Below are 25,088 nucleotides of genomic sequence, written 5' to 3' on the forward strand. Positions count from 1 at the left end.
ATAAAATTATTTCTTACCTTTGTTGTATGGCCATTTACTTTTTCTCATTGTGTTGCTCCCAGTCTCTAGATTCTGCTTTCCTTCGTCTTTCTCTTGCCAGGGTTTCCTGTCCATTCACCACCTATGGCTTTTCATCTTTTCCTCACCATTGTTCTCCACATGCCCCTTCCTCTTATTCTCCAGTCTTTCCCTACTCTGTCCTCTCCTCTTTCCATCCAGCAGCTCCCCTCTTTCTTTTGCAATCCAGCGTCTCCTTTTTCTCCCTACCCTTCCATCCAGTATCTTCCCTCTTTCTCTCCTCATCCTTCCATCTACCCTCTCTCCTGATCCTTCCATCTAGTGTCTCTATCTCTCTACCCTTTTCTGTTCAGTCTCCCCTCCTCTCTCTCCACATCCTTCCAGTCTCTCCCCTTTCTCTCTGCCTCCTTCCATCCATCTCCCTCTTTCTCTCCCTATCCTCCCATGTCCAGCGGCTCTCTCCCTTCCCTCCTGTCCCTTCTTCCTCTCCTCCCATACCCAGTAGCTCTCTCCCTTCCTTCCAGTCCCTTCTTCCTCTCCCCCCATGTCCCAGCAACTCTCTCCTCTCCTTCCAGTCCCTTCTTCCTCTCCCTCCCATGTCCCAGCACTCTCTCCCTTCCCTCCAGTCCTCTTCCTCTCCCTCCCATATCCATAGCTCTCTCCCTTCCTTCCAGTCCCTTCTTCCTCCCCCTCCCATGTCCCAGCAACTCTCTCCCTTCCCTCCAGCCCCTTCCTCCTCTCCCTCCCATCCCCAGTAGCTCTCTCCCTTCCCTCCAGTCCCTTCTTCCTCTCCCTCCCATATCCAGTAGCTCTCTCCCTTCCTTCCAGTCCCTTCTTCCTCTCCCTCCCATGTCCCAGCAACTCTCTCCCTTCCCTCCAGCCCCTTCCTCCTCTCCCTCACATGTCCCAGCAGCTCAGCCATTTTTCCTCCAGGCCCGCCCATCTGCATCCTTCGCGCTCTCTATCCCTTTTGTCCCACGGAGGCAGCGCTTCCTTCCTGCCCTGTCTTCTCCGAAGCTCCGCTGCATTGGTCCCTCCCTGCAAGTAGAATCCTCCTTCGCCGGTTGCGCTGCGCTGCCATGCACATGGAGCTTCGCTCCTCCCCCTGCCACGTTCATCCGGCCCTAAACAGGAAGTGCATCACAGAGGGCCAGATAGACGCGGCAGGGGGAGGATCGCAGCATGGCAGCGCAGCGCGACCGGCGAAAGAGGATTCTACTTGCAGGGAGGGACCGATACAGCGGAGCTTCGGAGAAGACAGGGCAGGAAGGAAGCGCTGCCTCCGTGGGACAAAGGGATAGAGACAGCAATGCGGATGGGCGGGCCTGGAGGGAAAATGGGTGGGCCTGGGCCCGTCCAGGCCCACCCGTGGCTACGCCCCTGGTTTCTGCTCTATAAACAACTTTTTTCCTCTTGACTTGCTATTTCAGAAGTAGATCAGAAGGGAAAGATTAAAAATACAGTACTGTAGTATTAAGTAGCTATTAAAAATGTTGTGAACTGTGGCATAAATAGTAAAACTCATTGCGCAGTAAAAGCAGGGTCCTGGCTCACAACAGTGCAGTTTTGCAGCTAAATCAGGATCCCAGGGTCAAAACTGATTGTCTCAGGTACAAAACTTCCCTCTGTGCTAAGCCAGAAAGCGGAAAGAGAAGACACGCTTAATGGCAAGGCAATGACATCTCTGGGGGTCGTTGGATATGCCGGAGAGTCAGATTACACACCAAGTACAGTACAGTCTTGATTATCCAACCTTCGCTAAACTGACCGCTATGAGGAGGTGTAGACGCCTCTCTCAAAATTTGGGAACCCTACAATAAGTGGAGAGATCATTAAGGGGTGATTAATCTCTTTATAGCAATATAAGAAGGCTGCTATGTGTTAATTGATCATTATGTACCTGTCAAAAAAGTAACAATAAGGAGTTTAATAAGCGGTGGGGAGGAAGGCAGTTAAGGGAATTTGGCTGTGAGAGCAAAGGGACCAAAATGATCATGGCTATAAGTTAGTTTTGTTCAAGTTTGTTCTGTTACATTCTATATCAAATAAAAAGATGAGAAAATGTAAATTTCTGACATCTCATAAAATTAATTGCGTGCTGCTACTTAAGAAGCACAGCAGAAACTGAACAAAATCTCTGGAATGGGAATGAGACCATCTGACATGGTCTTCTTATTTTTTAGGTTTCCAACTAAACTAAAATCTGTCCCAGCTGGGCCACATTACAGATCTTCACTTACAGCTTGATGGGGGGGGGGGGGTCCCCTTCTCTTTTATTCCCCCTATATGCCCCATCAAGCCCAACCATTTCAGTAAACAGGCCACTAGTTGAGAAGCAGAACCACGACCCCTTCAGGATTCATGGAAGTATGCTACTAAGCAATGAATGGGATTCCTTCTTTCAACCTACAATATCTGCCTCCACAGCCCACAGCTGGTTTGGGAATCAAATCCAAGTATCCTGTACGGCAGTATATGCAAATTCAGCCAGAGAAAGATATGGAATGTAAGACAAACAAAATAAATTAATATTCTAGAAATTCCATTCAGCCACATTGCATCTGACACTTACATTTTCCTCCTCAGTTTCCTGACAAAGAAGCTTCTCCATTGTCTCCTAGCTTCATGTGTAGATCCACTTGGCTTCCATTGATTTCTATATCAATCTGTGATATACACAAAACAAAACAAATTGTGAACAAGACAATACTAAATGAAACAAGACTCATAACTGAATTTCTGCAATGCAGTAGTGTGTTTCCCAATCGGTATGTGTTCAGACCTGATCAGGTATACCATGGAAATTTACTAGCGTTTCATGCTTGGGATCCAATTCAGCATCTGAACTCTGCTCTCAGACCCTCACATCAGTAACCCCAAACCATGGCTCTTAACATGCAGTTCTTTTCTGAAACATGTGTAGTCACATATGCAAACCTGTCAAGTCTTCCACTTTAACAAGAGACTTCCACATTTGCAGATCAACTCTTGCATTCCTGCTGGGGAGCCTGGATCTCCCGCTGAGTGCATCCCCATCTAGCGGTGGTAAGAAACGCTTTCATAAAACATCTCCTGCTGCCGCGGGATCAGTGGCAGCAGGATATGACATTCTGGCCACAAATCGGCATGTAGCAGGGCAGAGTTATAGGTAGGGCTGGGGTGGGTCCTAAATCTCCTGTTGAGTGGGTCGGTCCCCTTGGCAGCTCTGTATATGCTGCCCTTCCTAGCAACACTGAAACTTGAATGGGAGTAACAACAGAGTATATACAGAACAAATGGCCAGGTCCTGTTGTATGCAGGACACACTTTGCATACAGCTTCTTCTTCCTCAGTACCCTTCTAAGCCTTCCCCTTTTAGCCCTTGGCTTCTGGTAGCAATTTCAATGCTTTTGTAGTTTTTTCTTTTGGCTTTAGAAGGTCCCTCCAAATCTACACTGCCTGTTTTAATGAGTTAGTGTGACACATGGGTGCGCCTTGGGTTTGAAACATTATGAAACACTGATAATGCAGATATTAAACTGTTTGTAGCAATGAAAGCTTCTAAAATAATTGTCTCTAGATTTTATTTTTTTAAACGATGGGCTGTAGGCGATATTACGGTTTACAGAGCCGTACATCCAAATTCTGAAGGCTTGTTTCTGGCTAGGCTGCATGGCAGTATTTACTCTAGTTCACTTACTCCTGCCTCCCCTGCATCTAATATTTCTCATACTCACTCTAACACTGTCTGCTTTTGTCTCACCTAGAATGTAAACCGCACTAAACCCTGGCAAAGGGATATCAGCGGTATGCAAGAATTGAATTGAATCAATTTAACTCCTACCAGAAAACTGCTTTATGCACACAGGCTTTTGCTTATACCACTTAAACTGGAAATGCAATGCCTCCTGCTTCCTTATCTATCTGTGTTAAAACTTCACTGCTAGCCCAATGTCAGGTGGAAATATTAGTCATACTAGTAAACAGGCCCGTTTCTGACACAAATGAAACGGGCGCTAGCAAGGTTTTTCTCGGAGTGTGTGTGAGAGTGAGAGAGAGTGAATGTGCAAGTGTGGGGTTGACACAGAGAGAGAGGTGAGACCGCGGTGCGAGTGTCTCCTCTGTCCCCTGCCCCCCCCCCAGCCACCCAGTGATTCTCCTCTATCCCCTGTTTCCCTTCCAGCCACCCAGCAATTCTCCTCTCTCCCCTGCCCCCCTTCAGCAACTCAGCGATTCTCCTCTCTCCCCTGCCCCCCTTCCAGCCATCCAGCGATTCTCCTCTCTCACCTGCCCCTCCTTCCAGCCATCCAGCGATTCTCCTCTCTCACCTGCCCCCTTCCAGCCACCCAGCGATTCTCCTCTGTCCCCTGCCCCCCCTCCAGCCACCCAGCGATTCTCCTCTGTCCCCTGCCCCCCTCCAGCCACCCAGCGATTCTCCTCTGTCCCCTGCCCCCCTTCAACCACCCACCGATGCTGTTCTTGCCCCTGCCCTCCCTCCAGTGATTCTCCTTTTCCCTTGCCCCCCCTCCAGCCACCCACCGATGCTCTTCTCTCCCCTGCCCCCCCAGCCACCTAGCGATTCTCCTCTCTCCCCTGCCCCCCCCTCCAGCCACCCAGCGATTGACCTATCTCCCTGCCCCCCTCCAGCCACCCTGCGATTCTCCACTCTCCCCTGCCCCCCCTCCAGGCACCCAGCGATTGTCCTCTCTCCCCTGCCCCCCCACCAGCCACCTAGCGATTGTCGTCTCTCCCCCTGCCCCCTCCAGCCACCCAGCGATTGTCCTTTCTCCCCTGCCCCCCCCCCCTCCCGCCACCCTGCGATTCTCCTCTCTCCCCTGCCCCCCCTCCAGGCACCCAGCGATTGTCCTCTCTCCCCTGCTCCCCCTCCAGCCACCCAAGATTCTCCTCGCTCCCCTGCCCCCCCTCCGCCCCCATCAAATTCTCCTCGTTCCCCTGTTTACCTCCGTCGAAGCGGCCGCGTCGTTGAAAGCCATGCCAGTCTGTAGCCTTCCCTTCGACTTCGTTCCCTCCAAATCCTGCCTGCTGACGTCACTTCCTCTTTCCGCGAGGACAGAACTCTGAGGGAGCGAACTCGAAGGAACGCTATAGATGTTGAGGTTGTGCCTCATGCTGCTATCCTGTGGTTGGCCAGTGCTGTTTTGTGACGAACCCGGAAGTAAGTGACAGACATTCAGGAGATGGATACAGCGTTAGAGGCAGCAGGAACACCTTCCACTTTCACTGCCACAGAGTCAGCTTCAGAACGTTGGAGGGTGCTTTAATTATATCGGATAATGCCAGGTGTGGTAGGTAAGGCATACAGCATAGTTTTCTTCTAAATGATCAAAAACTACTTGTAAGTTTATGTCCCAAAGATGCCGACTCCCTACTGCCTAAGCTTTATGGAGCAGCTGGTTCAGGAACCAATAAGAGGGTGAACAATTCTAGACCTAGTCCTTAGAGGCAGCGCATGGTCGGGTGTAGGAGGTAATGGTACTGGGGGCCATTTGATAACAGTGATCACAACATGATCAGATTATCTCTGAAGTACACACAGGAAATCCAACACGTTAGCATTTAAACTTTCAAAAAGGAGACTATGATAAAATGAGAACGGTAAAAAATTTAAAAAAATTAAAAAAAAAAAAAAAAAAACTTTGGAGGAGCTGCAAAAGTAAAAACAAAACAAACAAAAAAACTACACCAGGCATGAATATTCAAAATACCATCCTAGAAGCCCAGACCACATATATAGCGAAGATACTTACCTGTAGCAGGTATTCTCCGACAGCAGGCTAATTGTTCTCACATGTGGGTCGACGTCCGTGTCAGCCCACGAATCGGCGTATTGCAAGAGCAAAATATTTAAAAAAGTTTTGCCAAGTCTTCTGGTGCATGTGCAGTGCGCACACGCATGTGCAGACTGACCTCTCGCCTGCCGCGTGAGCACGTCTCCTCAGTTAAATCAAAAAGTAAATGAAATAACAGATAACTCCAAAGGGAGGTGGGAGGGTTTGTGAGAACAATCAGCATGCTGTCCTAGGAGAAAACCTGCTACAGGTATCTTCACTTTCTCCGAGGACAAGCAGCTACTGTTCTCGCATGTGGGGTATCCCTAGCGTCCAGGTTCACTAAAAACATAAACTTTGGTCAATTGGCCTCGTAATAGCGAGGATAATGAAAATTGATCTGCAACTATATACAGCTAGCGAGAGTGCAGCCTGGAACAGAATAAAATGGGCCTGGACTGGGGGGGTGGAGTTGGATTCTAAACCCCAAACAGATCTGCAGCACTGATGCCCAAACCGACAGTTGTGTCAGGTATCCTGCTGAAGGCAGTAGTAGGATATGAATGTGTGAACTGATGACCATGTTGCAGCCTTGCAAATCTCTTCAATGGAGGCGACTTTAAGTGAGCCACCGATGCAGCCATGGCTCTAATATTATGAGCCGTGATACGACCCTCCAGAGTCAGCCTAGCTTGGGCATAAGCGAAGAAAATGCAGATCTGCTAGCCAATTTGAGACTGTGCGTTTTCCGATGGCAACTCCCCTCCTGTTGGGATCAAAAAAACAACTGGGCGGACTGTCTGAAGGGCTTCATCCACTCCACGTAAAAGGCCAATGCTCTCTTGCAGTCCAAGGTGTGCAAACTGCTTTCACCAGTGTGGGTATGAGGTCGGGGAAAAAATGATAGCAAGCCAATTGACTGGTTCACTCTGACACTACCTTCAGCCAGAACTTAGGGTGCGTGCAGAGGACTACTCTGTTGTGATGAACTTAGTATAAGATGTGTCACTACTAGGGCCTGAAGCTCACTGACCCTCTGAGCTGAAGTAACAGCCACCAAGAAAATGACCTTCCAGGTCAAGTACTTCAGATAGAAGGAATTCAGTGGCTCAAAGGAGTTTTCATCAGCTGGGTGAGAACGACATTGCAATCCCATGACACTAGTGGAGGATTGTTAGGGGCTTGACAAAAGCAAACCTCTCATGAAGCGAACAACTAAAGGCTGTCCAGAGATAGGCTTAACCTCTACAAACCGATAAGCACTAATTGCACTGAGGTAAACCCTTACGGAGTTGCTCTTGAAACCAGACTCTGACAAGTGTAGAAGGTATTCAAGCAGAAAGAAGATCTAGGGCCTTGCTGTCACACCAGACGGCAAACCTCCTCCATTTTAAGAGTAACACCTCTCGTGGAATCTTTCCTGAAAGCAAGCAAGACACGGGAGACACCCTCAGAAAGACCCAAGGAGGCGAATTCTAAGCTCTCAACATCCAGGCTGTGAGAGCCAGACTGGAGATTGGATGCAGAAGGGACCCTCATCTGGGTTATGAGGGTTGGAAAACACTCCAATCTCCACGGTTCCTCAGAGGACAACTCCAGAAGAAGAGGGACCAAATCTGCTTGGCCAGAAGGGAGAAATCAGGATCATGGTTCCGCAGTCTTGCTTGAGTTTGCAGCCAAAGTCTTCCCTACTAGGGGTATGGGAGGATACGCATACAGAAGGCCTGTTCCCCAATGTAGGAGAAAGGCATCTTGACGCTAGGGTCTGAGCCATGGGAACAGAACTGAGGGACCTTGTGATTGATCTGAGTGGCAAAAGATCTACTGAGGGGGTGCCCCATGCTCTGAAGATCTGCGGTTACACCCATGTTCAGTGACCACTCGTGAGGTTGCATTACCTGCTCAGTCTGTCAGCTAGACTGTTGTTTACGCCTCCAGATAAGTAGCTTGGAGAAACATGCTGTGACGCGTGCCAAGCCACATCTGAACAGCTTCCAGACATGGGCAACTGATTGCCTGTTTGAATCAAGATGGTTCAGTTGGACAGCCAATCTCTGAAAGCCTTTAGAGCATTCCAAATTGATCGCAATATTCCAGGAGGTTGATCTGAAGACCGTTTCCTGCAAGGACCAGGCTCCTTGAGTGTGAAGCCCATCTACATGAGCTCCCCACCCTAGGAGGGATACATCAGTAAGCACGTTTTGTGGCTGAGGAATATGGATGGTCGTCCCATGGTCAAATTGGACCGCAGTGTTCATCACGAAGAGAATTTCGAAAATCGGTGGACAGTTGGATCACATCCTCCAGATCCCCCTGCAGCTTGAAACACTAGGAAGCTAGGGTCCATTGAGCTGATCTCATATGTAGACATGCCATGGGAGTACTGAACTGTGGAGGCCATGTGGCCCAAAAGTCTCACATCTGCCAAGCTATGATCTGATGAGACACTCAAACTATGGACACCAGGGACAGAGGGTTGTCTCCCCCTCGCCTCGGGAAGATAAGCCCGAGCTGTCTTCGTTTCCAGCAGTGCTCCAATGAATTCCAGTTTTGGACAGGAGTGAGATGGGACTTGGTGTAAGTTATTACGAACCCCAGTAGCTCTAGCACATAAATAGTCATTCGCATGGACTCCAGAGCACCATCCTTCGAGGTGCTCTTCACTAGCAATCATCGAGATAAGGAACACATGCACTCCCAGTCTGCGTAGCGACGCTGCGACTACAGGCCAGACACTCTGTAAACACTCTGGGCTCAGACACCAGGCCAAAGGGCAGTATACAGTACTGAAAGTGCTGTGCTCCCAGTCAAAATCAAAGATACCTCCTGTGAGCTGAAGTATCGAGATGCGAATATAAGCATCCTTTAAGTCCAGAGAGCATAGCCAATCGTTTTTCTGAATCATGGGAAGAAGGGTGCCCAGGGAAAACCATTCTGAACTTTTCTCGGACTAGGAATTTGTTCAGGGCCCTAGGATGGGACACAACCCCCCTGCTTTCTTTAGCACAAGGAAGTACCTGGAATAGAATCCCAGCCCTTCTTCCCCTGGTGGACTGGGTTCGACCACTTGGGCCTTTAGAAGGGCAGAGAGTTCCTCTGCAAGTACCTGCTTGTGCTGGGAGCTATAAGAATGAGCTCCCGGTGGACAATTTGGAGGTTTGGATTCCAGATTGAGGGTGTATCCTAACCGGACTATTTGAAGAGACCCACCGGTCAGAGGTTATGAGAGGCCACCTTTGGTGAAAAAACATTAACCTCCCCCCAACTGGTAAGTCGTCCGGTATGGACACGTTTACTGAGGCTATGCTGAACCGGAAGCCAGTCAAATGCCCGTCCCTTGCTTTTGCTGAGGAGCAGCAGGGGCCTTAGGCACACACTGTTGACGAGAACGAGCGTGCTGGGGGCTGAGCCTGGGCAGGCTGCTGAGAAGACAGAGTGTACCTACGCCTGGCATAGGAATAGGGAGCACTCCTCTTCCCTCCAAAAAACCTCCTAGTTGAGGAGGTTATAGCAGAAGACGCCTGGTGGGAGGAGAGAATCCATAGCATCATTGTGCTTCTTGTCTGGTCAATAAGATCCACTACTTTCTCACCAAAAAGGTTATCCCCCCGGCAAGGAACATCCGTCATTTGTCCAGATCAGAGACATGCAGCCATGAGAGTATGTGCATCACTATACCCTGGGCAGCGTTCTTTTGAGCAGGGACTGTCTTCTTCATGTTTAATTGTAAAGCGCTGCGTACGACTGGTAGCGCTATAGAAGTGATTTATAGTAGTAGTAGTAGTAGTAAAAGTGTCGAAAGTACCCCTGGCCAGGAATTTATGACACGCCTTCTGCTGCCTGATCACATGACAAAAAGGCTCGGCCTGCTCCAGAGGGAGAGCATCAACCAAGCAGGACAGCTGCCTCACTGAGTTCCGCAAGTGGACGCTCGTGAAGAGCTGGTATGACTGAGTTCTGGGCAGTGAGCATAGCAGCCTGATACATCTTCCTCCCAAAAGAGTCCAAGGTCCTAGCTTCTCTGCCCGAGGGCACCGAGGCATAGCCTCTAGTACTCTTGGCTCTTCTGAGGTCGGAGTCCACCACCATGGAATTGTGGGGTAATTGAGACCTCATCAATCCAGGTTCACCGTGGATCCGATGCTGGGATTCAGTTTTCTTCAGGATCACGGGGCCAGACAGAGGGAATAATCAGTTCCACATAACAACTTCCTTCAGTACCTTATGTAGAGGAGTTGTCATAGCCTCTCTAGGTGAAGAAGGATAGTCTAGGACCTTGAGCATCTCAGCCCTGGGCTCATCCTCAACCTCCATAGGGAAAGGAATAGCCGTAGTCATTTCCCGGACAAAAGACGTATAGGACAGACTCTCCAGGGAAGAAAGTCTCCTTTCTGGTGGAGGGGAGGGTTCAGAGAGAATCCCATAGGACTCGTTAGAAGAAAAGTACCCCGGATCTTCCTCTGACTCCCACAAACGCTCCTCTTCAGTATCAGATAAGGCCTCTCTCAGGGCACTCAGAGACTTAGCCTGCCTCGACGCAGAGGATCGACGTCCTCAATAGCGATGTCGAGAGGCCGACGTACACCTGGACTGCAGCGAAGCTTCCTTCACCGACGTCGAAAGGGAGTCGACCTGGGTGGCAGCCGACACTGATGCCGCAAGCAGCACCGAGGACGGGGACCTCACCGCAGGAGAAGGGCCAGACGCTGCTGCAGCAGACGGTACGGAAGGCGCAAGCACCCCCAACATTGAAGCAGACTGGCGCAGCAGTCCTTCCAGAAGCTCTGGAAGCAGGGCCCGGATGCGCTCGCTGAGAGCCGCCATCAGAGAAGGCTGCGGGATCTGTGGAACAACTGGCGGTAGAATCTGCTGAGGCGCGGGAGCAGGTAACGGGCTGACAGGACAACCAATGCATCAGCACCTCCTGTATAGAGGGGGAGCGGTCATCTCGGCACCGACGCTTTTCGGGTGCCGAGTCCCTCGACGCCCCGGAGCTCCCGGCATCGTGTGCTGAAGAAGATCGATGACAGTGCTTCTTCGCCTTCGCTCGATGCCCATCAAGACTCCTCGGTACCGATGAGGATGACGTGGAATCCTCACGTCTCCTCGTGGGCCGGGTCCGACGGTCAGTCCCGGGGAGCCTGAATAACAGGAGGCCTCAAACAGGTGGAGACCCACTTGACGCCTCACTACTCCCAGCACGACTTAAAAGTTTTTCTCGCTGGGCTTCAAGACACTTGAGTCCGTTTCTTCATACGATGACAGACTACAAGCAGCTAGGCTGTGGTCTGGGCCCAAGGCACTGGATACACCACGAATGAGTATTGGTACCTGAAATGGTCCGGTTGCACAGAGTACAATGTTTGAAGCCGCTGGGTGTTTTCAATGACATGGAAGGAAAAATGGCTTAAAAGTCAAATGACGCGATTGTGCCAAAAAAGAAAAGGGCACAAAAAGGGGAGAAACCCGACCGTGCGGCCTAAAGGCCGGCCGCGTCAAAAAGGAAATAAAACTTATTGGTGAAGGAACTTTTTTTTTTTAAACAAGGAAAAGAGACGTAAAAAACTCGCGAAAAGCAAAGACTCTTTTTTCCCGGGCCTAAACAAGGAACACAGGAGGAAACCTGGCACATCTCGTCGTGGAATAAAAGAAACTGAGGAGACGCACACCAGAAGACTCTGGCAAAACTTTTTTTTATATATTTTGCTCGTGTAAAACGCCGATTCCCAGGCCGACGCAGATGTCAACCCACATGTGAGAACAAGCAGCCCGTCCTTGGAGAATCCATTTATTAAAAAATACATTTATAAAAAAAAATGAGAAGAGCAACAGGAGAAAGCTTTTCTGTTTTTCCCTATGAAGAATGAGGAAAAAACGTAAAGGGAAAACCCAAAAAGACTTTCCCTCCGAGTCTCAGGTGGTATCCCCATTTCCCCAAGTTGCCATCCCCAAAGCTTTCTCAAGTCAAACGCTGACTTCTCCTGCTGAGCTGTTAGAAGCAGCAGCTATGGGAGACACTGATGCCACCTAGAGTCCAGATCAGCGTCAAGCCCCTCTCCCCCCTACGATGGTGACAACCTGGAAATGAGCTAACACTCCTTGTCGCAGGTCAAAGTGGAGTAGAGCTCCCAAGTTAGTGAGATCTCTGGGACAATGGAGCAGGAAGGACATGGATATAGTCAACGGATTATTTGACTGTACTGCTAATTTTAACAGGCTTACCATCAGTTTTGGAGCATGAAGCTTTACTGGAAACAGTTAAAAAAAGACACTGGTACCACTGGTAAGACCTAAGCAGATATCTTCCATAGCTTACTATAACACTACACCACGTCACCCTATTCTGATAGTCATCCTTCTACAACTTTGTCCAGCTCTTTTTTCCTCATCCATAATCTTGTAACACCAACTGTATCTGTCTCCTGGAATGGCAATGCCATAACAAGTTTCTGTAAGCCACATTGAGCCTGCAAATAGGTGGGAAAATGTGGGATACAAATGCAATAAATAAATTGCATCTTGCAGTAACTTCCCTTACTAAGGAGGTGGTGACAGTAATATGTCTGCAATGAAAACATGCTCAAGTTCAAAACGTTAAAGTGGAGTCCTCAGGCTCACAGGAAGTTGAGTCTGTTCTAATTAAAGATAAAAGGGTTGATATTCAAAGCAATTTAAGCAGACAAAAGCCTCTTTTGTCCACTTAAATCGCTTTTCACCACCCAACCACAAATATTCAGCACACTAAATCGGGGAATTCCGTTAAATATCACCTCTGACCAGCCCCCCAAAAAAGGATGTGCCATCAGGGGCAGGCCAGGGGAGGAGTTGAGGCTTATGCGGGTACCAGTACTATTCAACCAAGTCCCGCATAAGTTAAGCTGTCCTAATTTCACCTGCTTATCTTATGCAGGGCCCGGCCCCTTCCCTCCCTGACGTGTGACCCCACCCCTCAGACCTACTTGACCTCCCTGGTGGTTTCAGCAATGTGTTGGGTGCAGAAGCAAACCCCCTTGCTCCTGGCCCTAGTGGAAGCTTGTTCAAAATAGCCGTCATGAAGCAGTCATTTCAGGAAGCTGCCACTAGAGGGCAGGAGCAAAGGGCATTTGCTCCTTGATACCCTACTTAGACCACCAGGAATATCAGGTAGGCCCCAGGGAAGGGGTCCTATCCTGACCGGGCAGGGGGGGTGTCATATTTTTCTTATTCCAACCTGTATTCAGCCGGCGCCCGCATAACTTTCTTATGCAGGCCTGGCTGAATATTGGACAGGTCTGCATAAACTCTGGCAGCCTGGTTGCCCCACTTAGCCCCAATATTCAATCCCGTTGCCCGGACATGGCCCGAACTAAATATTGGCAGCTAATTCAGCTGGCGACGGTAAGAGTTTAAAAAACTCCTCACTGCCACCAACTGAATATTGGGGGTGGGGAGATAAGCTATTAAGAATAGAAGGATTGAGAACCTAGAAAACTTCTTGAGGTTTTTTAATTTACAACTGTCTCAATTTTCCCAAACATCCCTATTTTACAGCTAATCAGCTTTTTGATGAATTACTGTGAGGAAGTGTTGTTAATTTCAAAAGAGGCCATACCTCCTATTACCAAACTTTATTATGTTTTACCTAAAGCTAAGCCTCTGAATTTAAAATGTTGATCATGGAGCTGCCAAGGTTCTATAAGTGCAAGATATAACTAAGGACAGCCTTGACCTGACAGCATATTTGGAAAAAAACCCGATACTGAGACTGAACCCATGCAACTCTTCTTGTAACCTTTATGTGCCACAAGATTATTTTTGCCATAGACAGAAGCATTTTTTGTTAGTTAGTTTTTTTTTTTTTTAGGTCAGATTTGGATATTTCCTGATTTATCAAAGGTCACACAGCAGAGCAGGAAGAAGTTTTCACAAATGAGGCAACACACGTTCTTCCACTTGCTGCCACATTTTTATAATATCTCCCATGTAAATGCTGTATAATCCTATTCTGCAAAGAAATATATTTTCTTTGACCCAGAAACTTGTTTATAGATGCAGGAAGATTGGAACCCCCTGTAGTTTCGAGTGTAGAAGCTCAGTAGCTTGTATTGGAATGATCCTAGGGGCTAGTCTCAGTTTTGAATTTGAACAATTCTTGTTTATATCCATAGCCTCAGAAACTTTCTTCTATTGGATGTCTCCCCATATTGGGTCAGACCAATGGTCCAACAGTGGCCAAATCCAGGTCACAAGTACTTAGCAGAATCCCAAATAGTAGCGACATTCCATGCTACCAAACCCAGGGCAAACAGTGCTTCCCCATGTCTGTCTCAATAGAAGACCTGGACTTTTGCTCCAGGAACTTGTCCAAACTTTTTAAAAACCCAGATACGCTCCTCTGGCAACAAGTTCTAGAGCTCAACCTATTTTCTGAATGAAATAATTTCCTCCTATTTGTTTTAAAGGTATTTCCATGTAATTTCATTGAGTGTCCCCTGGTCTTTGCACTTTTTGAAAGAGTGAAAAATTAATTCACTTTTACCCGTTCTAAACCACTCAGGATTTTGTAGACCTCAATCATATCTCCCCTCTCCTTTTCAAGCTGAAGAGCCCTAACATATTTTGCATTTCTTCATATGAGAGAAGTTCCAACCCCTTTATTATTTCATCACTGCTCTTTGAACCTTTTCTAATTATGCTATATATCTTTTTTGAGATATGAGAGCCATACAGAGGATTATACTATTCTCGGTCTTATTTAACCATCCCTTTCCTGGCATCCTGTTTGTTTTTTTGGTTGCCATCGCACATTGGGCAAAACATTTCAGTGTATTGTCTGCAATGACACCGAAAAATTATGTCCTTACATGACAATTTTTTTTTCCTTTAGTTGCAGCAGTTGAATTCAGACTTGTGGGTTGTGACCATCTACCAGCAGGTGGAGATGCAGAGCACTAAATTGTCATATAGGACAGAATGCTACTTGGTCAATGTGCTTCTCATAACAAAAGCAGAAGGAAACAGAATTATAACATTTCTCCTTCCCTACAGAAAAAAGTGATAAACCAAGAACTGCAACCTTTAAATCGATTACAACAGTCCATCTAAAATGTAAAATGCAAGAACACAATCCAACAGAGAGAACTAACCGATAGGAACTGCCAGAAAACAGGGTGGGCTTCTGGACTCATCTGCTGCAACTAAAGGAAAGAAAATCATCATCATCAGGTAAAATAATTTTTTGTTCCTTAGCGTCAGCAGCAGATGAATCTAGAGACTTGTGGATTTAGCAAAGCAGTCCTTAAGTAGGGTGGAAACTTGAAGCTCCTGCGGATTGCACAGATACTCCAAAAGATGCAAACGACTGAGCAGAGACATCCAAATAGTAGTGTCTGGAAAAGGTATGCAAGGAAGACCATGTCACTGCACTACATATTCCTCCAGAGAGACAGAGAAGCTTCCAACCAGGAAGTTGCAACAGTTTGGGTAGAACGCACCTGGAATCTGACCGGAAGTTGTTTACCTGCTAGTAATTACAGTGACGCAATAGCCTCCTTGACCCAGCAAGCAATCGTGGTTTTGGAAGCTGCATACCTTTTTGAGATTTCAAGCAAAGCACGATCTGAACGACAGAATTCGTTGGTCACTTCCAAATAGTGCAGGAGTACATGGTGAAAGTCAGAAAGCAAGAGCAAAGGTTAATCAAGATGAAAGGCAGAAATCACCTTAGGAAGAAAAGATGGGCCTGCGTGCAGTCACCCCTTCAGGCGAAATCCGAGGATCTCGACAGAACAAAGCCTGGAGTTACAAAATCCTGCTTACGCAGTTCCTGGATAGCGAATGCTACATACCTGTAGAAGGTATTCTCCGAGGACAGCAGGCTGATTGTTCTCACTGATGGGTGACGTCCACGGCAGCCCCTCCAATCGGAAACTTCACTAGCAAAGGCCTTTGCTAGTCCTCCCGTGCCCCAAACCGGCTCGTGTTCGTCAGTCCCGTATGTAGCAAAACAAAGACAAGGGAAGACACAACTCCAAAGGGGAGGCGGGCGGGTTTGTGAGAACAATCAGCCTGCTGTCCTCGGAGAATACCTTCTACAGGTATGTAGCATTCGCTTTCTCCGAGGACAAGCAGGCTGCTTGCTCTCACTGATGGGGTATCCCTATCCCCCAGGCTCACTCAAAACAACAAACATGGTCAATTATAACTGAGATTGACCTAAAAACTTATCCAACTAACAGAGTGTAGCCTGGAACAGAATAAAACATGGGCCTAGGGGGGTGGAGTTGGATTCTAAACCCCGAACAGATTCTGAAGCACTGACTGCCCGAACCGACTGTCGCGTCGGGTATCCTGTTGCAGGCAGTAATGAGATGTGAATGTGTGGACAGATGACCACGTCGCAGCTTTGCAGATCTCTTCAATAGTGGCTGACTTCAAGTGGGCCACTGACGCAGCCATGGCTCTGACATTGTGAGCCATGACATGACCCTCAAGAGCCAGCCCCGCCTGGGCGTAAGTGAAGGAAATGCAATCTGCTAGCCAATTGGATATGGTGCGTTTCCCTACAGCCACTCCCCTCCTATTGGGATCAAAAGAAACAAACAATTGGGCGGACTGTCTGTTGGGCTGTGTGGGCACTCCAGATAGAAGGCCAATGCTCTTTTGCAGTCCAATGTGTGCAGCTGACGTTCAGCAGGGCAGGAATGAGGACGGGGAAAAAATGTTGGCAAGACAATTGACTGGTTCAGATGGAACTCCGACACTACCTTCGGCAAGAACTTAGGGTGAGTGCGGAGGACTACTCTATTATGATGAAACTTGGTGTAAGGGGCCTGGGCTACCAGGGCCTGAAGCTCACTGACTCTACGAGCTGAAGTAACTGCCACCAAGAAAATGACCTTCCAGGTCAAGTACTTCAGATGGCAGGAGTTCAGTGGCTCAAAAGGAGGTTTCATCAGCTGGGTGAGAACGACATTGAGATCCCATGACACTGTTGGAGGTTTGACGGGGGGCTTAGACAAAAGCAAACCTCTCATGAAGCGAACAACTAAAGGCTGTCCTGAGATCGGCTTACCTTCCACACGGTAATAGTATGCACTGATTGCACTAAGGTGAACCCTTACAGAGTTGGTCTTGAGACCAGACTCAGACAAGTGCAGAAGGTATTCAAGCAGGGTCTGTGTAGGACAGGAGCGAGGATCTAAGGCCTTGCTGTCACACCAGACGGCAAACCTCCTCCATAAAAAGATGTAACTCCTCTTAGTGGAATCTTTCCTGGAAGCAAGCAAAACACGAGAGACACCCTCTGACAGACCCCAAAGAGGCAAAGTCTACGCTCTCAACATCCAGGCCGTGAGAGCCAGAGACTGGAGGTTGGGATGCAGAAGCGCCCCTTCATCCTGTGTGATGAGGGTCGGAAAACACTCCAATCTCCAGGGTTCTTCGGAGGACAACTCCAGAAGAAGAGGGAACCAGATCTGACGCGGCCAAAAGGGAGCAATCAGAATCATGGTGCCCCGGTCTTGCTTGAGTTTCAACAAAGTCTTCCCCACCAGAGGTATGGGAGGATAAGCATACAGGAGACCTTCCCCCCAATCCAGGAGGAAGGCATCCGATGCCAGTCGACTGTGGGCCTGAAGGCTGGAACAGAACTGAGGGACCTTGTGGTTGGCTCGAGATGCGAAGAGATCTACCAAGGGGGTGCCCCACACTTGGAAGATCTGGCGCACTACTCCGGAATTGAGCGACCACTCATGAGGTTGCATAATCCTGCTCAACCTGTCGGCCAGACTGTTGTTTACGCCTGCCAGATATGTGGCTTGGAGCCACATGCCGTAACGACGAGCCCAGAGCCACATGCTGACAGCTTCCTGACACAGGGGGCGAGATCCGGTGCCCCCCTGCTTGTTGATGTAATACATGGCAACCTGGTTGTCTGTCTGAATTTGGATAATTTGGTGGGACAGCCGATCTCTGAAAGCCTTCAGAGGGTTCCAGACCGCTCGTAACTCCAGGAGATTGATCTGCAGATCGCGTTCCTGGACGGACCAGCTTCCCTGGGTGTGAAGCCCATCGACATGAGCTCCCCACCCCAGGAGAGACGCATCCGTAGTCAGCACTTTTTGTGGCTGATGAATTTGGAAAGGGCATCCCAGAGTCAAATTGGACCAAATCGTCCACCAATACAGGGATTTGAGAAAACTCGTGGACAGGTGGATCACGTCTTCCAGATCCCCAGCAGCTTGAAACCACTGGGAAGCTAGGGTCCATTGAGCAGATCGTATGTGAAGGCGGGCCATGGGAGTCACATGAACTGTGCAGGCCATGTGGCCCAGCAATCTCAACATCTGCCGAGCTGTGATCTGCTGGGACGCTCGCACCCGAGAGACGAGGGACAACAAGTTGTTGGCTCTCGTCTCTGGGAGATAAGCACGAGCCGTCCGAAAATCCAGCAGATCTCCTATGAATTCGAGTCTTTGCACTGGGAGAAGGTGGGACTTTGGATAATTTATCACAAACCCCAGTAGCTCCAGGAGGCGAATAGTCATCTGCATGGACTGTAGAGCTCCTGCCTCGGATGTGTTCTTCACCAGCCAATCGTCGAGATAGGGGAACACGTGCACTCCCAGCCTGCGAAGCGCCGCTGCTACTACAGCCAGGCACTTCGTGAACACTCTGGGCGCAGAGGCGAGCCCAAAGGGTAGCACACAGTACTGGAAGTGACGTGTGCCCAGCTGAAATCGCAGATACTGCCTGTGAGCTGGCAGTATCGGGATGTGCGTGTAGGCGTCTTTCAAGTGCAGAGAGCATAGCCAATCGTTTTCCTGAATCATGGGAAGAAGGGTGCCCAGGGAAAGCATCCTGAACTTTTCCTTGACCAGATATTTGTTCAGGGCCCTTAGGTCTAAGATGGGACGCATCCCCCCTGTTTTCCTTTCCACAAGGAAGTACCTGGAATAGAATCCCAGCCCTTCTTGCCCGGATGGCACGGGCTCGACCGCATTGACGCTGAGAAGGGCGGAGAGTTCCTCTGCAAGTACCTGCTTGTGCTGGAAGCTGTAGGACTGAGCTCCCAGTGGGCAATTTGGAGGTTTCAAGGCCAAATTGAGGGTGTATCCTTGCCGGACTATTTGAAGAACCCAACGGTCGGAGGTTACAAGAGGCCACCTTTGGTGAAAAGCTTTCAACCTCCCCCCGACCGGCAGATCGCCCGGCACGGATACGTTGATGTCGGCTATGCTCTGCTGGAGCCAGTCAAAAGCTCGCCCCTGCTTTTGCTGGGGAGCCATGGGGCCTTGCTGAGGTGCACGCTGCTGATGAGAGCGAGTGCGCTGGGGCTTAGCCTGGGCCGCAGGCTGTCGAGAAGGAGGATTGTACCTACGCTTACCAGAAGAGTAGGGAACAGCCTTCCTTCCCCCATAAAAACGTCTACCTGAGGAGGTAGATGCTGAAGGCTGCCGGCGGGAGAACTTGTCGAAAGCGGTATCCCGCTGGTGGAGCTGCTCTACCACCTGTTCGACTTTCTCTCCAAAAATATTGTCCGCACGGCAAGGCGAGTCCGCAATCCGCTGCTGGATCCTATTCTCCAGGTCGGAGGCACGCAGCCATGAGAGTCTGCGCATCACCACACCTTGAGCAGCGGCCCTGGACGCAACATCAAAGGTATCATATACCCCTCTGGCCAGGAATTTTCTGCACGCCTTCAGCTGCCTGACCACCTCCTGAAACGGCTTGGCTTGTCCACCAAGCCCGCCAACTGCCGCACATTGTTCCGCATATGGATGCTCGTGTAGAGCTGGTAGGACTGAATCTTGGCCACGAGCATAGAAGAATGGTAGGCCTTCCTCCCAAAGGAGTCTAAGGTTCTAGAGTCCTTGCCCGGGGGCGCCGAAGCATGCTCCCTAGAACTCTTAGCCTTCTTTAGGGCCAGATCCACCACACCAGAGTCGTGAGGCAACTGAGTGCGCATCAGCTCTGGGTCCCCATGGATCCGGTACTGGGACTCGATCTTCTTGGGAATGTGGGGATTAGTTAGAGGCTTGGTCCAGTTTGCCAGCAATGTCTTTTTTAGGACATGATGCATGGGTACTGTGGACGCTTCCTTAGGTGGAGAAGGATAGTCCAAGAGCTCAAACATTTCAGCCCTGGGCTCATCCACCACGACCACCGGGAAGGGGATGGCCGTAGACATCTCCCAGACAAAGGCCGGAAAAGACAGACTCTCGGGAGGAGAAAGCTGCCTTTCTGGGGAGGGAGTGGGGTCAGAAGGAAGGCCATCTGATGTCCTCCTCCTCCTCCCCCGAGGCCTCACCATCGGTATCAGACACAAGTTCATGAACCTGTGTCTGAAGCCGTGCCCGACTTGACTCCGTGGATACACGGCGGGAGTGTCGAGAGGTAGACTCCCTCGCCAGCACCGGCAAAGCTCCCTCCGCCGACGTCGTCGGGGAGTCTTCCTGGGAGGCGGCCGCAGTCGGTACCGATGTCGGAGGCCTCACCCGACGGTACCGGTGGCGCAAGCACCCCCGGTACCGGAGGAGAAGGGCGCAACAGCTCTCCCAGGATCTCCGTGAGAACGGCCCGGAGACTCTCGTGCAGAGCGGCTGTGGAGAAAGACATGGAAGCCGATGCAGGCGTCGAGGTCAGAGTCTGTTCCGGGCGTGGAGGCTGTTCCGGGCTGTCCAAGGTGGAGCGCGACACCTCCTGAACAGAGGGTGAGCGGTCCTCCCGGTGCCGATGCCTACTGGGTGCCGACTCCCTCGGCGACCCAGAGCTCTCGGTACCGATGCGGGAAGGTGACCGGTGTCGATGCTTCTTTGATTTCTTCAAACAAAGCATGTCACCGGAGCTTCCCGGTACTGACGAGGAGGACGTAGAATCCAACCGTCTCTTCCTCAGGGCCGAGGCCGAAGAAGGTCGGTCTCAGGGGGGCTGTACCGCAGGAGCCCTCAGGGTAGGAGGAGACCCACCCGAAGGCTCACCGCCACCAGCAGGGGAATGGACAGCCCTCACCTGCACTCCAGTCGAAGCACCACCGTCCGACGACATCAGCAACAGCGGAGGTCCCGGTACCACCGACGCCAACGCAGCCTTCCGATGTCTCGGTACCGACGATGCAGAGGGTCGAAACCTCGATGCCGTCGATGCCGAGGTCGAAGACTTTGATGCTGTCGATGTCGATGCGCTCGATGCCTCCGGTGCTGTTGTCGACGAAGAGCCCGAGAACAACACGTTCCACTGAGCCAATCTCACTACCTGAGTCCTCTTCTGTAAAAGAGCACAAAGACTGCAGGCCTGCGGGCGGTGCCCAGCCACCAGACACTGAAGACACAACGCGTGTCTATCAGTGAGCGAGATTACCTGGGCGCACTGGGTGCACTTCTTGAAGCCGCTGGGAGACTCCGATGACATGGGCGGAAAAATCACGCCGGCGAAATCAAAAATCGCGATGGTGACGAAGGGCACCAAAAATATGGGAGAGAGAAAAAACCCGTACCGAGGCCACAAAAAAGGCCTACCCCGAAAGCGAAAGGAAACTTACGTCGGGGAAACAAACTGGACACATGGGAAGGGACAAAGACTAAGGTCTTTTTTTTTTTTTTTCCCCCAGCGAAATCGCGAAGACACGCGAGGGTCAACTTGAGGGGCGCGAAACGGCGGTAAAACACGACCGTCCCAAGCGCGGACAAAAGAAGACTGACGAACACGAGCCGGTTCGGGCAGGAAGACGGCCTTTGCTAGTGAAGTTTCCGATTGGAGGGGCTGCCATGGACATCACCCATCAGTGAGAACAAGCAGCCTGCTTGTCCTCGGAGAAAGAAACATAACGGCAGATAAAGGCCAAATGACTCATCCCATCTGTCCATTCTCCATAGCCACCAACTCTTCCTTTTCCTAAGGTATCCCATATGCTTGTCCCAAGCTTTCTTAATTCCGACAGTCCTCGTCTCCACTACCTCTACCGGGAGGCAATTCTACGCTTCCACCACCCTCTCCGTAAGTGAATACTTTCTTAGATTCCTCGTAAGCCTATTTCCTCTTAACTTCATTGTATGCCCCCTCATTCCAGAGTTTTCCTTCATTTGAAAAAGGTTCACTTCCTGTACATTAATGCCCCTGAGATATTTAAACATCTCTATCATATCTCCTCTCTCCCTCTTCTCTTCCAGCATATACAATGTTGAGGTTCCTGAGCCTGTCTCTATATGTTTTATGTCTAAGACCACTTACCAATTTTGTAGCCACCCTCTGTACTGACTCCATCCTGTTTATATCTTTCTGTAGGTGCGGTCTCCAGATTGCACACAGTACTCTAAATGGGGCCTCACCAGAGACTTATACAAAAGTATTATCACCTCTTTGTTCCTGCTGTCCTGCTGGTCATCCCTCTCCTTACGCACTCAAGCATCCTTCTGGCTATGACCGTCGCTTTTTCCACCTGTTTGGAAACGTAAAGCTCATCAGACACAATCACCCCCAAGTCCCGCTCTTCCTTTGTACACAGAAGCAGTTCACCCCCTATATTATACCGTTCCCTCGGATTCTTGTGACACGAGCGCATGATTAAATGTAGGCTGTCCCAGATGATAGCACCGTGTATCTTTAAAATGAGGGTGATCCTGACCGGAAAGAACACTGACGGTGCTGAGTGTTTGAGTCACCCAGATCTTTCTCTAACTATTCACCAAACAACAGCTTGCCCTTAAAGGGAGCTTAACCAGCATCTGCTGCTCAGTGGCACAACCACAGCAAACGATGGGCTGTGACTGGCAAAGATATCTGCTTTACTGACACACAAATCAAGTAATACAAGGAATACGCCAAATATGTCAGCCCCGTCTCCACATCCAGCAATTCAGTAGGAGGCTGACCATCAGACTCCTGGAAGGAATCCAAAATCTGTTGCACCCTGCAAAGGCACACCCTAGCAGCATACGAGCTGCAGATAGCCGCCTACAGAGAGCACTTCTGAATTGTCAGAGGAAGGCTGCGCTGAATCCATCAGTTGAGTCTGAGTTTGGCTTGGAGGGTCCAAGAGAGAAAGGACCATTGAAGTGGTCTGTTGCTGAATCTGGCCCAGGGAAGAACATCCAAGATAGAGGCCATTGTGCCCAGAACTTGAACGTATTCCCAGACCCCTGGGCATGGAAAGGAAAGTAGATACTGACTTGGATGTGAATCTTTTGCTGATGAGCAACAGGAAGACATACCTTCCCTAAGCCTATGTTGAATATCACTCCCAGATACGACAAGACTTTTGTTGGAAACAACTGACTCTTGTACCAATCCTAAAGACTGAAGAAGAGTAGCTATCTTGGCTGAAACTTGCAGACTCTTGATAGGAAGTCGCAAACCAGCCAATCGTTAAGGCTTGGATAAACCTGCAATCCATCCTTGTGAAGGAAGACTGCCATCATTGGCACTGGTAGACCTGGAGTTTGAACCCAGTTCTTTCTGTCAGCATGAACAAAGGCTTTTCTTTGTGGAAGTGGGAACCCTAAAATTTAGATTTGCCTGGTCTGTAGCACTTGGCCTCATAGAATTAAAGATCAGACCTAGAGGATTTTAAAACATCTTTAGGCTTGTCCTCTGACACTCTGGGGCATGGAGTCCCCTAGGTCTTAACCAACTTCCCTAGATCTTCTCCAAACAAAAGTTTACCTCTAACAGATAGCTTGCTAAGTGTGGCTTAGAAGCCACATCAGCTGTCCAATGCCTAAGCCAGAGCTATCTTCTTGATGAGAGGGTGAAGAATTGGCTGGTGTAGCTGTGCACTAGAATTGGCTGGCAGGGCTCCACACTGGAGCTAACTAGTGTGGCTGAAAACCAGAGCTAGATGGTGTAGAAGAATATGGCTGTTTGTACCATTGTGCATTACTGATGGCAAGCTGAAGTGGGACTTGAACTAGCAAACTGAGTCTCTGGGTGGGGAGGGCGGGTCACAACTTGAATATTTTTGCATGTTGACTAGCAAAAGGAATAGTTCATTACCGGGGAATATGGAGTTTGTGATACAGAACTGGAGCTTCAGGGTTTATTATTGAGATTCTGGCCAATTCTGTAGAGAATCCAGATTCCGAGCAAAAAAAAAAAAAAGTAGGGAAGGACCAATAGAATTCCAACTCAAGGGTAAAATGAATTCTCCGAGGACAAGCAGGCCATGTCATACTCACATGTGGGTGTCATCCATGTCGCCTGGTGCGGCATGCTTTCACAGCATATACAGTTTTAAGAGCATGCGCCAATGTACCCACTGCGCATGTGCAAGTGTCTTCCTGTCTGCCACGAGAGCACAGGACCAGCAGTCTCTTCATCCACCGTGAAGAGAAGAACGCACTGTTCGCGACTCCTTACAGCATCTGGTGTGTTGCTGCTTTTGAACTCTCTTTTTGTGTCTTCCATGTAGGTATTTTTTTGTTTAATTTTTATTGTTCTTTTGTTGGGGCATTTTTACCTCCCTCCCATATAGTTTTGGTGCATTTTTCCCCACTTTTAAGTTTTTTTTTCTTATTTTTCTGTACTCATGAGGCCCTCTTAAGCTTGAGCTTCGGTCAGGTTTTTTTCCCCTCCTTTTTTTCTTGGTGATGCCCTTTTTTGTGATCACCATAAGACGAATATTGAGACAAAAAGAACAAAGATGGATTTTTACATTACAATCAGTGATTCCGAATGGACTGAATGTCTCCATCGAATGGAAAGCCTTTCTTTGATAATCTGCATAATTGATAGGATGGTGCGTCATTGGACGTCACACGCAGAATATATAATCAGAGCTACGTTCTGAAGAAGCGGATCACCATTTTGTATAAGCGCCGTTCAGAGACAGACATGGTAAAGAAAATATCTTGGATGTGTTCATAAATGAAACTTCCCCTGAAGCAGCCTGTTGTTGGCGAAAACAGGGTTCCCCTGTTGGGAGATTGGATTATTACTGTAAGAAAATATCAGACAACTGTCATCCAAGATAAGTAACGTTTGATCATTTATTTTTCACTTAAAAATTTGAGTCTCACCCCATAGGTATTGGTCAAGGTGGTCAGGCATTTTGTTTCATGACTATAAAAGAATAAGAATAGATGTGGAGTTTTTTTGAAGACTGATGATTAATGAGTCCTCCTCTTTATTCAAAATAGTGTACTAGCGTCAGAAAAGAAAACAGAGATGTAAAACTTCTCTCAGAAACATACAGTCAATAGCACTAAGCTTGACTCTATACTAAACTCCTTTGTAAAGATGCTGAAAAAAATGAATATGTGTACTGCCAATATAAATAGAGTTTTGGAAATAAAAAGTTCCACAAATGAAGTGAGGGGAACTAGAACC

At 49.0% G+C, this 25,088-nt stretch overlaps 1 protein-coding gene across 1 annotated transcript in view; it reads right to left on the reverse strand.

The window, feature by feature from the left end:
- The window catches only part of LPIN2 (lipin 2), a 324,810-nt gene that overhangs the window by 278,769 nt on the left and 20,953 nt on the right, over positions 1–25,088 (reverse strand). Inside the window, 2 exon segments of the mRNA XM_030213059.1 lie at positions 2,591–2,618; positions 2,620–2,684. Coding sequence (XP_030068919.1) covers positions 2,591–2,618; positions 2,620–2,684 — 93 coding nt within the window.

The sequence above is a fragment of the Microcaecilia unicolor genome, chromosome 1 (genome assembly GCF_901765095.1).
Source record: "Microcaecilia unicolor chromosome 1, aMicUni1.1, whole genome shotgun sequence".
NCBI classification, from domain to species: domain Eukaryota; kingdom Metazoa; phylum Chordata; class Amphibia; order Gymnophiona; family Siphonopidae; genus Microcaecilia; species Microcaecilia unicolor.